We start from the raw sequence: 15,663 nt of genomic DNA on the forward strand, positions 1-15,663 counted from the left end.
GAAGGCCGAGCTATTGAAGTGACGAAGGGGAAAGGGGAGTCCCTCAGGGTTATACCAATATAGGCCCTCAAACACCCATCCATCCACCCACCCACAAAGAAATTACAAACTAATCGAATACCCGGGTAATGGAATAACTGCAGTATAGCCTGGAGGTTATTAATGCGAGCACTTTCCAAATATACTGCAGGGGTCCTAGGATGCAATAAGCATTACATCACATTTTAGGTTAATTTAATCATAATTTAAATTGTTGCAAAGTGCATCTTAGTTGACTACCTTTACGTTCTTATTTTTCTTATGTTGGCTTTCAACATTGAAACTCAACAAATGCTGAAGCAAACTGTGTGTGTGTGTGTGTGTGTGTGTGTGCGAGGCACTTAATGTTGAGAGACGTGCTTTAAATAAACAACTCAAATGTCCAAAATTGTTTTCAATATAAAACTGTATTATCAAAATTACTTCTCAGAATTTAATGTGTCAACTAATTGCAAACCTATATTGCAACGACTAAGTCATCAGTATAGACTAATCCTGTTGGGGTTATGCTCAAAATAAGAATCAAAGCAGCATATTAAAAAGATCTAATAGTAGTAATTCCATTTTAAGCGTTTTTGATAGTGATTGTTTGATCTGGTTTCAACTTTTGAAGCTTATCAGTTGGGGTGCCACTAATGCTTCATGTGTGAACAGGTGACAATCCCACTACTAGACCTCTCTCCTTTATTCTCTGAGCATCAAAGTCACGAGAAAAGCCCCACCAGGTTAACATTAGTACGTGTAAAGACTTAAATCAGGTGCCCAACTTTGATATTCGTTTGATATCTGTTGTTGATTGGCTCTTTTGATCCCGTACTTTCCAGGTGAAATGTGATTCCATGCACACTGACCCTCACTCAAAAGAACGATACTGGTCACTCACCATTTCCCCTGTAAAGTAAGATGTTTTGTAAATTCACTCCAGATTGGAGACTCTTTTGGAGAGACTGAATGTCTCTTATTTTCTTTTGAAGGAGATTTGATAGATGTTGCTGGTGTGTCGCCTCGTGGACTCTGATCAACTCTATCTCGTTATATTAATCGTTTATAGCTAAATTCAACGACATGTTAAAATGTTTAATAACTTAACATCAAGTCCATTTCGTGCGCGTTGGATTGATTGATTTATTTCGCTCAGAATCAAATCACGGACAGCTGCGCCCGCACATCTCGCGATGAAATGTAATAAACGCGATAGCTTCAGGTGCTGCTCGGAAACTTGCAGACTAATCACAAACAGCAGCAGCAGCAGCAGCAGGAAGAAGAGCTGCTATGGCCGCTTTACGCAGAGTGGCAGCGCTGGCCGGGAAGCTGAATCTCCGGTCGGCGTCGAGACGAGAGCTCGTCGGAGGGAGGGCGCGGAGGTGTTGGGCGGTCGGGGCGTGCCTCGCCACGGGAGGGGCCGCAGCGCTCTGCTTCTACAACGCTTTACCGAGCCGGCGCAGGGCGCAGGAGAGCCGCAGCGGCAGCGCCTGGCTGTCGTCCGTCCCGGCTGTTCAGGCCAAGGAAAAGGTAGCAGTAGTGAAAACTCCTCGGGTTAAGGCTGAGGCCCACGGTGCCCCACTCAGGGCGGCCCGCTCTTGTTTTTGAAGCCGTGGAGTTTTCCTCTCTCTGGCGGATGAACTTGTTCCCGGCACGCCCAGTGGAAACAGTTCGCTCATTGCCCGGCGGCGGGGGCGGTGGCGGCGGGGACGGGTGTTGCGCGCCCGGTCAGGGGGAGGCGCTGTCCGGTCGTGCTGGTGCTGAAACGACAATGCCCCGAGGCAGCTGCACCAGGCGGTGCGTTCAAAGACGCTCAAAAATAGCAACACTTCAAAATTCAAGCGCTTCACTTTATAAGCACGACTGATACGGATTAGTTACAAAAAGGACAGCGCATGCTGAAGTTTAGTTAGTGTTCGTTACCATTATTACGTTATCATAAAATAATTAACTTGTCATGTAAATTATGTATGCGATTATTGATTCCTTACGCAGGGCTGCGTTTTATATTCATATTTATATATTTGGTGCAGCTGAGGGAGTTTTTTTTTGTTTTGTTTGCTTAGCATTTATAATCATTGGAAAAAGTAATGAAAGTATCTGTCAAACAAATGTTGAATGAGAAATAGAGGTGTGGAAGTGTAAAGTTATAAGCCCCCAGCATCAAAGCTGTGTGCTCGTTAGCATTTTAGCTGAGCTGAGTAGGAACTTGGGTGTGTTGCGTCTGACGGCCAATCAGGTTTAAATCTGGAAACCAATCTGCCAATTTCACACCTTCAAGCTGCTCAGTTTGAGAGTTCGACCAGCCTGAAGGTAATCAGGATGAAGTCTCGAGTCTTCACAGGGAAACAGAGATTATCATCAAGTCGGAAGTAGTGACAGCGTATTTATGTATGAGTATGTGTTTTTACTGTACTAGTATTGTAAATTACAACTTTAATCATTTGTAGAACAAGTATCATTGAGAGGATTTTGATTTTTGATTTTTTTCTTGCTTGTACTATTCCTTTCAAATCAAGTATATATTCTATATTTCCAGTGCAGTGATAATCTTGAAATAGCACCCTTCAACTATTAGCACCATGCTCATGATCATTTTATTGTGATTGTGTAATATCTTTTCAAATATCAGTCATCTAAATAGATGGACGATGAAATAAATTCTCTCTGTCGAAAGAACTTTCCTAAAAATGAAACAAAACAAAACAAAACAAAAAAATCAACAACAAATTGTGTTTTGCATTTTGTCTTTTGCATCTTCAGGCTCGCCAGTTTGACTTTGAGGACGGCGACGTGCACATGTCGTCACATGAGCAACGCTTTCGACTGTTCACCTCCGTGGAGTACGAAGGGCAGCTTTACATGACTCCGCAGAATTTCATCGAATCTGTGACAATGAGCGAACCAAGAAGTACGTCTTCAAATATTACAATTCGCTTTGAAACTCTGGAAAGGAACATAAGCGATTACTATGCGCACCAATCCTAACGCCATTTCAATTTGACACACCGGTACATATTTATGTAGGTATTCCTTTTCACCCCACGTTTGACTTCAAATTATTGCATGACTCATATGCTGTGACTCTATTTTGAGGAATTACATTCTGGCATCATGCTTTCAGCTTTGTAGACATATTTATAAATGCTTCTCCGTGCACCTCCAGTATAGCCATATTGTTTATGGAACATAAAAAGCTGAAATAGACAGAAAGAATGAGGTTTAAATACATCTGCCGTTCGTATTTTTTTGGTAGAACCAAGTTTTAAAGATTAGATCAGAGTCTTGGGTTTGAAACACGTCTTTGCTGTTTCTGTCAGCCTGCTCCCAGCCCGAACAGATTAATCCTGGCCAGTCGTCCCAATAGCAGATGGCTCTACAGCTATTGTTTAGTCTGAGGTTAATGTTAGTCAGATACACACACACACACTTCTCTTCTCGTCCACATTCCTTTTGCTCACATTTCTCATAACCAGTATATACCGACACCAGTCCCTTAACTTTATTTAACTTCTGTTTAAAAACATCTCAAGTTGAAGTTATTCAAAAAGCTCTTGCTAAAAATCTGTCATTCCTTTCTCCAGCAGTCATGCACGCGCGTGCGCTGCGTGCAAACCGAGCACCTGTATGTGTGTGTTTACGTCCACCCCGGCTCACTGACATGTGATACAGCTGCACATACCCTTTCAGCAACCGACATCCTCTAATGCCCCCTTTGAAGTTAAATTAGATGAACTTTGTTGTATAAAACGGAACAAAAGTAGCATGTGCTTTTACAGGGACATTCCACGTACTACAAAGACGAGCACGGGGCACTTTAGATGGTACAAATGGCTCTGTGATGACGACAGTGTATATACAGCGTGTGTGTGTGTGTGTGTGTGTGTGTGCGTGTGTGTGTGTGTTGTGACTATACCCGTCACATTAAGTAGATGTGTAGATCATACAGATGCTATCTGCCCGAGCCCACCCAAACTTTGATCTCCTCTTTTCCTCCTCCTTCTTCTTCTCTCCTCTTTTGTCTCGTTCCTTGGCAGACAAGAGACCCTGGAGGTCACTGACCAAACAGGTGGGAGACACATTTGCATTTCTGCTCCTCCATGTTGCATGTTACATCTTTCACAGACTTTGTGCACTCTGCAAAATAAAAGCCAATTCAATGAAATTATATAATAAAAATTACTATTTGAATGAGATGATACCAAATATTATCTTCAGCTGATTGCACGATTTTATCACGCATGTCAGAGAGCTCACTTCTAAACTGGGTTTTGTGCTCATCAGGAGCTGGAGAAGATTTTGTCAGAAACTCCCCCAGTATGGAAAGGATCCTCCAAACTGTTCCGCAACCTGAGAGAGCAAGGTCAGAGACAGTACACACACACACACACACCTACACACACACTTTGTGGGTGGCACAGTGGCAATGTGAGTTGCCTCACAGCAAGAAGATACCGGGTTTGATTCCTGTCTGCCAGGAGTTTGTATGTTCTCTCCGGGTTCTCCAGGTTCCTCCCACCGAAAACATGCAATTTAGGTAAATTGGGCACTCCAAATTGTCAGTAGGTGTGAGTGTGTGCGTGAGTGGTTGTTTGTCTTTCACGTGGCACCACGAAGAGCTCGCATCTCATCCGGGGTGTACCCCGCCTTGCACCCATAGTCATCTGAGATGGGTTCCAGTCCCCCGCGTGTTTTTTTTTTTTTTGTCTATGTGTGGCCCCGTGACGTGCTGGCGCCTTGTCCGGGGTGTACCCCCCGCCTCACAGCCGTAAAAAGCTGGGCTAGACTCCAGCAGACCCGTGACCTGCAAGGTTCTTTAAGAACCTGGCAGACCCAGCACCAATTCCAAGTACACAAGGGAATGAGCAAGACCTGAAGCCATGAAGGGAAGGGAAGCCACACTGGAGAGGTCACTTCCTCTTGACCGGTAAGCTGAAACTGTGAAGCATATTTAATGTTAATGAGTCTGCAAACCTTTTGAATGTTGTTAATGTTAGCTAGCTTGAATTTGAAGTGCGGAATCTGTCCCAACAAGGAGAGGCCGCCTGTCCTTTCAGATGCTGAGGGAGGTGTGGGTAATGTAATTAATATTGCCCCTTATGCATTATCCTCACCTATTCTGTGATAATCAAAATGTTAATGTTAATGACCCCACCTTTCTGTATAATTAAACACTCCCTTCATAATGCTTCTCTATTGGTTGGGTATATAAATCAAGGATGAAAAAAAGCATGTATAGAGAAAATAAACCTACATTGGTTGGATGTTTCTTATATATGTGGTTTGAGAAATGGGCAAACGTGCATATTCCCCTCTGGCATAAGTCATTAAAGCAAATATTCTACAAAGCTATAATGAAGTATGTTGCCTATGTTGTTTGAGGGCAGGTCAGAGGTTTTCCTCTTTTCCTCTTACCAGGTTTGTTGCATGGCTGCAGGCATTGCACATCTAACTGGACAGCTGGACATAGGAGATCTGGGGGGGGACCCAAAGAGAAGAGAATCCTAACAGAGACTCCTGACTCAGTGGCCCAGAGAATATATGTGTGGTCCCTTACCAAAGACGTCACCATGGATCCATGGGGATGGACTCAGAGGGATAACAGATGGAGGTGCCTCACTGGCACGCAACTTCTATGTACTCAATAAAAAATTATACTTTAAACCGTGTTGATCATGATTTGTGTGTGTGTGTGTGTGTGTGTGTGTGTTTGGCACTGGACTTGTCTCTTAATCTGGGGTTGGAGCCATGCTGCTCCTCCTTACAGCCAAACAATCTGCTGGTAATACTAAAAATAAATCTCTCCTCTCCTCTCCTCTCTCCTCCTCTCTTCTCCTCTTCTCTCCGTTCCATGTTTGTATGTGTATACCTACAATGTTCTTACATGTATGCACTGATAAATATAAATGAATTGCAGAAAAAGATAATTACAATAAGTAAGAGACAGACATTTTTATACTGAAACTTCACAGAAAGATGTCCCCATTATGATAATGATAAACAGCGACATAGTTAAGAGTATGTGGACATTAACCGTCCGAATGTATTGTGGAAACCTGAGCAGCTTCAAAGTGTATCTCCTGGTCTTTGCACAGCTCGGGCTACAAGGAAATAAAGAGAATTCAGTTCCAAACCAGCTCCTCCACACAAAGTAATCAAGCATTGGGAAAAGACAAGGCTCACACCGGTCTTTAGCTGGTGTCATTTTCACCTACACACAAGGGAAGGCAGTCTCCCGTAACACTTAAGCGAGTCACCCTGAACTATCTAAACCATCAAGACAGAAAGCAAAAAAGACGGAGAGAGAGAGATCTGAGGTGGCGCTACAAAGATTTCTAAATGGGCCCTAGGCAAGAAAGGATAATCTTCTAAAACATTTTTGACTCGCCTATCCAAACACGGACACATATACAGGCACACAACCCTACCAGCCAGTGTCTTTTCTTTGGACACTGGGGGTGCGGAAAAAAAAGATCTGTGGCCAAATGGCCGTTGGCCGCTAAGCTCCAGAAGATACTTTTTAAGATGCTATCTTCTTGATTATTGTGTTTATTGTGTTTGTGTGTGTTTCCTTTAAACACTGTCTTTGTCTCCTTTCCAGGTATCATCTCATACACAGAGTACCTGTTCCTGCTCTGCATTCTTACAAGTGAGTCAACTCGGTGTCTCGACACTTCATCTCCTTTTCTTTCTCATTTTATCATTCACTTTGGTACACGAGCTCAGTCAGTCAGAATTTACCCTCCCGCTATTCCTTAAATGCTACAAACACATTTTATCCATGGGGTCAATTTAACCTCAGATATATTTGCTTTCAGGAAATTATTTACAGAAATGTTTTTGTGTTGGGGAATTAGTTTATTTGTCAAACACATTAATAACCCCTTGATAATGAAACCTTGACCTGCTCTCTACTGCCACCATCAGGCCAAACTTTACAATTTATTATCTTGAAAAAATATATATATATATATCAAAATAAACTGGCATGGAACCATTGCGCATCTACCAAATATCTGAACCCACTGATGAACACCAACGAAGTTGGGACTGCCTCATGACCTGCAAAGCTTAATGCTTCATCTGATGAAGGAGACACGCTGGTCTGGAAGAGAGGAAGATCCATCTTTACGATTGAAGCAGGAAGTAAAGGAAACAATGTTGCAGGAGAATCATGGAGCCCTTTGAACCGTTTGATCTTCACTACGTTGGAAACAAAGTAACTAAATGAACTGAGCTACATTATAGATGCATTCATAGTGTCTACATCTATTCACTTTATGCTTCACTACATCCGAGAGGCTGCTTTTAACTAAGACATTTAATAATAACTTTAACCTGCACCAGTAAACAACAGAGGCTCTCACGTGAAAGTAAAACATCACAATGAGTCTTTTCATTCTGACCAAAATAGATCACTTGTGCCTGCATGCATTGATTCTACATCATTAGAAGTTCTTACCTGGTTAAAAAAAAAATGCCTTCAATTCTATGGCTAATTTTAAGCATATTTGCTATTGTATTTCTAAAGACACAGTTTTACTCAAACTTGACCTGCTTTGGTAAATCAGCAGGTATATTGGTATCACCGGTCAGCTATAGAAATATTAAAAGTTAAATGTTGGTTATGATCCAAATAATCTTATACACCTGCCCTGTCTCCCGCCTCTATTGCCTCTATTCTACTTATTTCCGTGCTATTACTAGATTTAAAATGACCTTGTCACACATAAGGTAAATACACACACACAATCGACCCATGTGTCCTCGTCTCTGTCCTCCAGAGCCCCATGCTGGCTTTAAGATTGCTTTCAATATGTTTGACGCAGACGGCAACCAGATGGTGGACAAGCGGGAATTCTTGGTGGTGAGTCTACAGTAACTGAAATTATGTGTGACAGAGGGATGATAGTGGTGTTATATTTATACATTAATATAAATACTATAGTACTGTATAAAGATCAGTTCAATATTAATAATGATTTAAATTAGAACCCATGATAGAATTAATCATACTAATGTTGATTTATGAAAATCACTCCGTTTGTACAGCTGCAGTTAATATTTCCCTAGTTTGATGCAAGTGCGTTGAAATAAGATTAAAATAATTCATATACAAATGCGGTTTTCTGCTCGATGGGATTAAGCTTTGATTTATCCTTTAATATATGTGAGGTTATCTTGGTGAGAGTTCACAGGTATGAAGATGTGCACTTCAAATAGAGCTTTGAGTTGTCAATGAGCTCCATTCTTTCTCTAATCACAGCTTCAGGAGATCTTCCGCAAGAAAAATGAGAAGAAGGGGAGGAGAGGCGACGCTGAGAAGTCGGCACAGTTGGTAAGAAAGTTGGTAACAGAGGGGGAGGGAGAAGAGAAACATGACTGAATCTTGTCATTTATTTTTCCCGAATTAATCTGATGTACAGTCAACAATTAAACATGGGTTATGCCACAAATCTTACAAACTTGGTATCTATAATGTTGTTAGTCTGGTAAACCTAATTTAATGTGGCATTGTATAGCTTTCATGAGTGTAATGTGGAACAACACCTGTCCCATTTCCACTTCAAGGTCACGAAAAGGACAAAACATGCTGTGTAAAAACTTAAGTGCGGATCTTGAAAATGATGCTTCATCCCCACGTTAACGATCATCTGTCCTGCAGCAGTTAAATTAGTTCAACCCTTCATCGAATCATGTTGGCCTGCATGCTGCCTTATAAACACAGTTGGAACAGTGTGTCTCTTTTTACTGCAACGTTTCCCCACTGTGTACCTTTTTTTTTTTCAACTCTTCCGTGGTGGAAATTTAGGAACAACATTGTTAATCTCGAATCTTAATCTCATTTTACGGCAATAAATTAGGCATTTTATGTCTTGATGTTTATTCCTGTGAGTAGGTTTTAACGTAGCGCAGGTTATGTTGTCCACCAGAGAGACGCTCTGACCAGAGACGTTATGTTTTCAAGTCGTCCATCGGTCTATCCATCCATCTGTGTGTGTTTTTATTCCTGTGCATTAACACTCATTTTATAGGCACCTATGAAATCACGACATACGTTCAACATACAAAATGTTGATGTGCGGCTTTAAGTGTTTACTTCCTCATAGATCTGTTCTGTTGAAGCTGTTGAATGTCAGGGATTGTTATCAGTGATTTTTACATGATGGATTTAAAGGAAAGATAAATATGAAGGTGACAAATACGTTCTCTTACACGCTCCGTTTCTAGAATCGTCTCGAGAAAGTGCAGTGCGTCGTGTTGCGTTGTTTCAAAATGCATTCATAATTGCGTTGAAATTGAAATATCCCTGTGCAGGATGTATCCCCAGAATCTATCCTTGCATGAACTAACATGTCTTTTGCCTTCTCTCCCCCCCCCCCCCCCCCTCTCCGACTGCATGATCTGCCTCCCTCTGTCTCTTTCTGTGTGTTAGACTATGCAGCTCTATGGATATCAGGTCACCCCAATGAACAGCGTATGTATCCAAAACCATAACCTTAGCCTCCTGCCTGCTCTTGTTTAGATGTGTAAAGAAATGGGTGGGGTGGGGGGGGGGGGGGGTGAACAGAGGAACAGATAGCTAAGTGGATCTCTCAGATGGGTCCCCCCCCCCCAACGCTCACCGTTACTCAAAAATGCACCACAGCATCGGCTTTCTAAGTTACATGCTAAGATCAGTTGGACTCTCCTGTCATATCATGTCACAGCCAAATGCTTGTTAGCCTAGCTTAGCATACAGACTGTCTCTGTGCTCTGTTTAAACATAACTATATAGCATCTTGTTTTGTTAACCTGCACAAAATCAAAACATCAAATGCACAAGTTGCCGTTTTAATGAAGTGTTTTTCAAACACATGGACTATTCATGCTGTCTAAGACCCCTGTCACCTACTAGTGTTTGAACAAGCCTGAACCCTGACTTGTTCTCAGTCACTTTGGTGTCAGTAGAATGCACACAGCGAGTCCTTCAAAGGACGAGAGAGATAGACTGAGTGTCCATCTGTCAGGTCAGCTGGGGGGGGGGGGAATGATCGAGGGACGGTGGTAGAGGGTGGGATGAATGGAGAGATGAACTTGTACCCAAAGAGATTGAAGCGCTCTAGAGCTCTAAGCACAACCAGATGCTGTCCATTTCAGACGGTTAATGCAAAGAGGGGGGGGTCCACAGACTGGAAGTTGCTTGTATTGTGTGCGACTATTTACATTTGCTTTCATATGATAAAGAAACAGGTTAGCAGATTAAAAAAGTCCACTATATACAGTATCAAGAGCTTGGACACACACTGTCTGTCTCTCTCTCTCTCTCTCACACACACACACACACAGTTCTGTCAGTATTGTGATGGATAGCTGCATTGTCAGTATGTGGAATGGTGCAGGGTCATGTCAAAATGGCTGCAGCATTCTCCCTGGAGAGACAGAGAGAGACGAGGTGGGTGCTCAGGAGCGCAGCGTTGGCTTCTTTAGATGCGATGCACTCAAACTCACCCGACTCTTTTTTTTGTGACGCTTGTGACAGAGAAGAATTCATATATTTTGCTTTACCTGTGATCAAATCTGTATTTTATTTTTTTTACCCAAATGTGACCCTTCCTCCCTTCGTTTCATTTATGTTTGACAAAACTGTTTTATAGTTTTGATGCTTATTTTGGTGCGTAGGACGAATTAATCAATTAATCAATCACCATATTTATTTTCTTCCATTAAACACTATTCAAATAAACACTAACTACGTCAATATCAGGCTAGCTAAGAGTTTCAGAGCCCATCCTGCACTTCTCTGGTGTTTCCTGTAGCTCAACAAGCACCAGAGTGGATTACAGACGCTGTGTGTTCATTCATTATGTAATATATGAACTCTAAAGAATAAAACATTTTAGCTTGATTGACCACTGTTATAGTGAATACAATTGAGTTGGAGGTGAACTGACCCAGGACCTGTTTGACCGCTCCCGCAGGTGCTTAAGAAAGACAGTCAGGAGTTTGTGGCTCGGAGTTACTGGGACGTTGTGAGGCGAAGCGCCAGTCAGGTCCTGTTTTCTGACCTGGCGGAGGTACACAGACACATTCCTCTGTTCTTCATCTTCACGCTGCAATATTTAATCATTTTATTAAAATTAATGTTGTTTCATTAAGCGTGGCCAGAATGAAGCGAGAAATGTTAACCATCAAATTTAAAACCTTTTCCTGTGGTAAATGTTCAGTCAGCTCAATGTTCATATGGTCCCAAAGGATGCTTGATTGTATTTGTGAACATTTCAATGGGCTTGTTGTGAGAAAACTATGATCACACAAATTATTTTGTTCTGGTTTTGCTTGATGCTGTAAACACATAGACGTATTATCTGTCATATTTTAGTTTTTTGTTGTTGTTGTTGTTTCTTGAACTTTATCATCGAGAGTAGATTACTCACTATCAATCTTACTTCCCTCTCACAATTTTATGAAACTATGGAAGTCACAGAAACTAAATTCATCCCATTTCTCCATTTCCTTTTTCTCATCTGAAATCATTTCATGTCGTTCTTCTTCATATTTGCCGGTAATTGACGTAACAGAGTTTTGTATATTGCACCGATCCAGTATTGTTAGTAAGATGACAGACGTTGTAACGTTCATATAATTACTAACCTCTTCTGTTTCACGCCTTCCATTTGTCATTCAATCTCCTTTCTGTGTGTATCTGTGCCGTGTTGTGGTTATTGTTGTAGCTTTGGTATCAAATAATTCTTGATGTACAACGCAGCATCTTTAAGACCAGACGTATAATTATAGCAAGGCGAACTGTAAATACTATTACGCATACAAAAAAAACCTCATTATTACACCTTTGTAATAATTCCCATTCAGTTTTTACCTTTTCACTTGATTGTGTTCACATGTACAAAGTTTTTTTTTTATATATATATATATAATATGCCTAACACAGGATGGTAATGATTAATGCCACCGAGATGTGTTAGCAGGCTAGCTGACTAATGATAGACTTTGTGTTGCAATGGTAGCGGAAGCTGAGGTGGAGGTAATGATAGTGGAGCATAATTGGACTGACATCGTATTTACCTTTGATCCGACACTATGTCAGACAAAAAAAAAGACAAATCAGAGGGGGGGGGGGGGGGGGGGGGGCAATTAAAGGTAGAAAAACAAGGACATTAACAAACAAAGCCCCGAAGAAGACGACATGGGTCAGCAGAAAGAACAAATGTGGGTGCGCAGAGAGGAATTTTGGGAAACATGTTGAGGGGAAAAGAAGGAGGCAGATTCGTCATCATTACACACCTTTGCTTTTTATCTGGAGGAGGGACTGACAGATTGTGAAGGATGTGTGGAAGGAAAGAGCGAATCATCTCTGTTTGTCAGGTGAAGGAGGAACTGATGGGTAGTATGACATTTGTTTTAATAGTGCTGGGGCAGGATGAGAGGAAAATATGAAAGAAAAAAAGGAATAAATAGGTGGGATATACAAATAAGAGTAAAAAGTAGGAGCATGAAATACTTTTATTGTTTGTTTCTTTGTTTGTTTTTACAATGGAAGTTGTGACTGACTGATTATTTTGCTTAAGACTGACGATGATCTCTTGCTCTATGACTCACAGAGAGGAAGGGTGAGTGAGAACATTTAGTGTCTTCATCAGTAATTACTGTTTTTACCTTTGGCTTCATGATCAAAGTCTATTCAGGCTCACACACACACTCAGCTTGGCAAATAAGCACATGCATGCACCAGATGTTGGCTCGTGCCTTGTAGGTGTGGGAACCATGATGTCGTCATGACGATGGTGAGCTCGCATCACTGATGCCAACCAAACAATGATGATAAACTACTCATGATCATTTATATTATATTATTATATATGGTATATATATTATATTATACTTTTTCAAGCTCCATTGACTGCAGCGTTAAAGATTTCAAAGTAATCCATACTCTGCTTTTTAAATTCAACACCCAAGATGAACAGATTACAATGGTTTACTGCTTCTCCTCTCAATGCCCGATGTCTATTGATGATCACTCATTGATCCTCTCTCCTATTCCTCTCTGATGATTTGCAGCGAGCAGATGAGAATATCACCATTGACACCACCCTGTTGGTCCATTTCTTTGGGAAGAAAGGGAAGGCAGAGCTCACGTTTGATGATTTCTATAGGTATTCAAAAAACATACACGCTGTGCAGAGTGAAAAATAGTATTAAATCAAGGATTTAATTATTTCTTTAATCTTCTGAAAGTCTATTGAAAGTTTTTTCTTCTTCTCCTTGCTTGATGTTTTCTTAGGTTTATGGACAACCTTCAAACGGAGGTGTTGGAAATTGAGTTCCTGACCTACTCTAAAGGGATGACCACCATCAGTGAAGAAGACTTTGCCAAAATCCTGCTGCGCTTCACCAATGTGGACAACATCAGTGCCTACCTGGAGAATGTCCGCCAGTGCATACCTGACGAGAAGGTAGCACTTCTGTTCTGGATGGGGAACATCAACCCAAAAAAAAGCTGGACATACACAAACTGTGCACCATTTCATTTAACTTCATCTTGACTGCTAAAGTTAATTGACAACGTATGGGATAAAATAACTCTAAAACAGTGTCATTGACCAGTACTAACAATATACTGCAATTTCCTATTCCGGTATTTATGTCTCCTCTTCTTTTTCCAACTGGACGCTCCCGCCTTGTAGCCATCGAGAGTGTCTGTAATTCCCCACAGCGGTCTCTGCCTGAGGCTGTTGTGGCTCTCCACACATGAACGCTCCACTGCTCTCCACACGCATACCTACATCCATCTATCTATCTATCTATCTATCTATCTAAGAGCTAGCAAGCTTTACATTGGCATTCAATTCTGAAGCAACCCAATCCTTATATCTGTCCCTCCCTCCCTCCCTCCCTTCTTTCCTTTCCATGCTGTGGAAGAAGCAGGAGGTTGGTTTCTGCCTTGTACAAAACACAACCTGCAGTTACAATCCGTCCGTGTGTCCTGCTGTTTCGTGCCATATTCTTTGTTTCTCCATTTACGCTTGTCGAGGATCACGTACGGTTTACTGCTCCTTAGTCCATTTGTTATTTACCTGGTTATCTTGACTGGCAGCAACAAGCATGCGTTACTTGTTGAATGGCTTCCGCATTATTACTGTATGCATCTACACTACGGTTATGAAACACTGCGAGAAGGCCGCTGTTGAGATGTTCCATATCATGAGAACACAATCCTCTCATTAATGATTTTTTTTTTGAGAGGATTGATGAGGTCATTTCTCTCGTATTGTTTGATTTGCATTTGCATTTTTAAAATTATGTTTAATTTTTCCGACTACAGAGAGGATGCGCCTCCTGGAATGTTATGTGACAAGTCTGTCAAGTTCCCTTGGGATGGCAGTCTATGCTGAAACACTATCATTTTCAAAGAGTCCTCTTTTCCGGAGAACAACATTTTGATTAAAGCGTCTCCCGTTTTCTGGGCTGGCTAGAGTTTTAATGCAACACATCTTTTGTATTTTATTCTGGAATTTCAGGGAATCACTTTTGATGAGTTCAGATCCTTCTTCCAGTTTCTCAACAACCTTGAGGACTTTGCCATCGCCATGCAGATGTACAACTTTGCTTCTCGCTCTATTGGACAAGGTAAGTGGATTGGCAGCACTCAGCTCGGGTGATGTGTCTTTCCTTCTGGCTTGGGCTGTAACAAGTAGGCAAAAATAAAACCCAAACTGCCTTTCCGCTCCCTGCTATACCAGATGAGTTTGCGAGAGCAGTGTACGTGGCCACTGGACTGAAGCTGACACGTCACCTTGTACACACCATTTTCAAAATCTTTGACGTTGATCATGATGACCAACTCTCCTATAAGGAGTTCATTGGGATAATGAAGGACCGGCTGCACAGGGGAGCCAGGGTAAGTGACTGAAACAGAGGCTATTGCTACATTTTTAAAGTAAATGGGGCAAGTCTGTGGTCAGAATTACCTATACTATATTTGAGACAAAGACAAACAGGAAGATAACTGAGGTTCTTATTCATCTTTTTCTAATTATAATATTCTGTATTGTGCTGTAAAATAGTTTGTGCTGTTGTTCAGGTAAATGTGGAGTGAAACTGAGGCGGACGCTCAGGGCGCTTCCATGTGGTCGTTTCCAGGGAGGGCTTCTGACCTCTACTGGTCAACTGACATAAAACTCTGCAGTCAGAACTTTGTTTCAAGCTTCATTTGCCTCATATTCTGTAACCATAACTGACATTTCTCATGATTGAAACTGGATGTCATTCTAATCAAGTTTCTAATGGCTTCTTATGATGCAAGCTTGGCCTCATAATTTTGGCCTATTAACATTGTTCTATCGTTCTTCCTCTCTCCTGGCTTTGCTTGCATTCTCAATCTTATCCCGACCTCTTCCGTTTTATAACTTCTGTATTTTTCTACATGTCTGCTTTTTTCCCTGCCTCCTATATATCATCTTTTCTCTTCCATGGTGTCTGTCCACTGATGTCTCAGGGCTATAAATCTGTGGAGCACATCACCTCTTTCAGGTCTTGTCTGAAGAAGGAGCTGGCAAGCAGATAAGTACCAACAACAGAAAAAACATTTGATCAAGTTCCTGGTGTTTGAGCAAATGACCTGCAAAAATAGCCCCATGA

The 15,663-nt window shown here is 41.5% G+C and overlaps 1 protein-coding gene across 1 annotated transcript; it reads left to right on the forward strand.

Annotated features, from left to right (window-relative positions):
- Positions 1–1,311: 1,311 nt before the first annotated feature.
- Positions 1,312–15,589, forward strand: micu3a (mitochondrial calcium uptake family, member 3a). Its single transcript, XM_068750877.1, has 15 exons — positions 1,312–1,551; positions 2,785–2,932; positions 4,059–4,090; positions 4,306–4,384; positions 6,623–6,670; positions 7,806–7,888; positions 8,288–8,359; positions 9,458–9,499; positions 10,983–11,078; positions 13,084–13,178; positions 13,307–13,478; positions 13,945–13,953; positions 14,544–14,652; positions 14,766–14,923; positions 15,521–15,589. The coding sequence occupies exons 1-15, from the start codon at positions 1,312–1,314 to the stop codon at positions 15,587–15,589; spliced, it is 1,452 nt and encodes a 483-aa protein (XP_068606978.1).
- Positions 15,590–15,663: the final 74 nt, after the last annotated feature.

Source organism: Brachionichthys hirsutus, chromosome 17 (genome assembly GCF_040956055.1).
Source record: "Brachionichthys hirsutus isolate HB-005 chromosome 17, CSIRO-AGI_Bhir_v1, whole genome shotgun sequence".
NCBI classification, from domain to species: domain Eukaryota; kingdom Metazoa; phylum Chordata; class Actinopteri; order Lophiiformes; family Brachionichthyidae; genus Brachionichthys; species Brachionichthys hirsutus.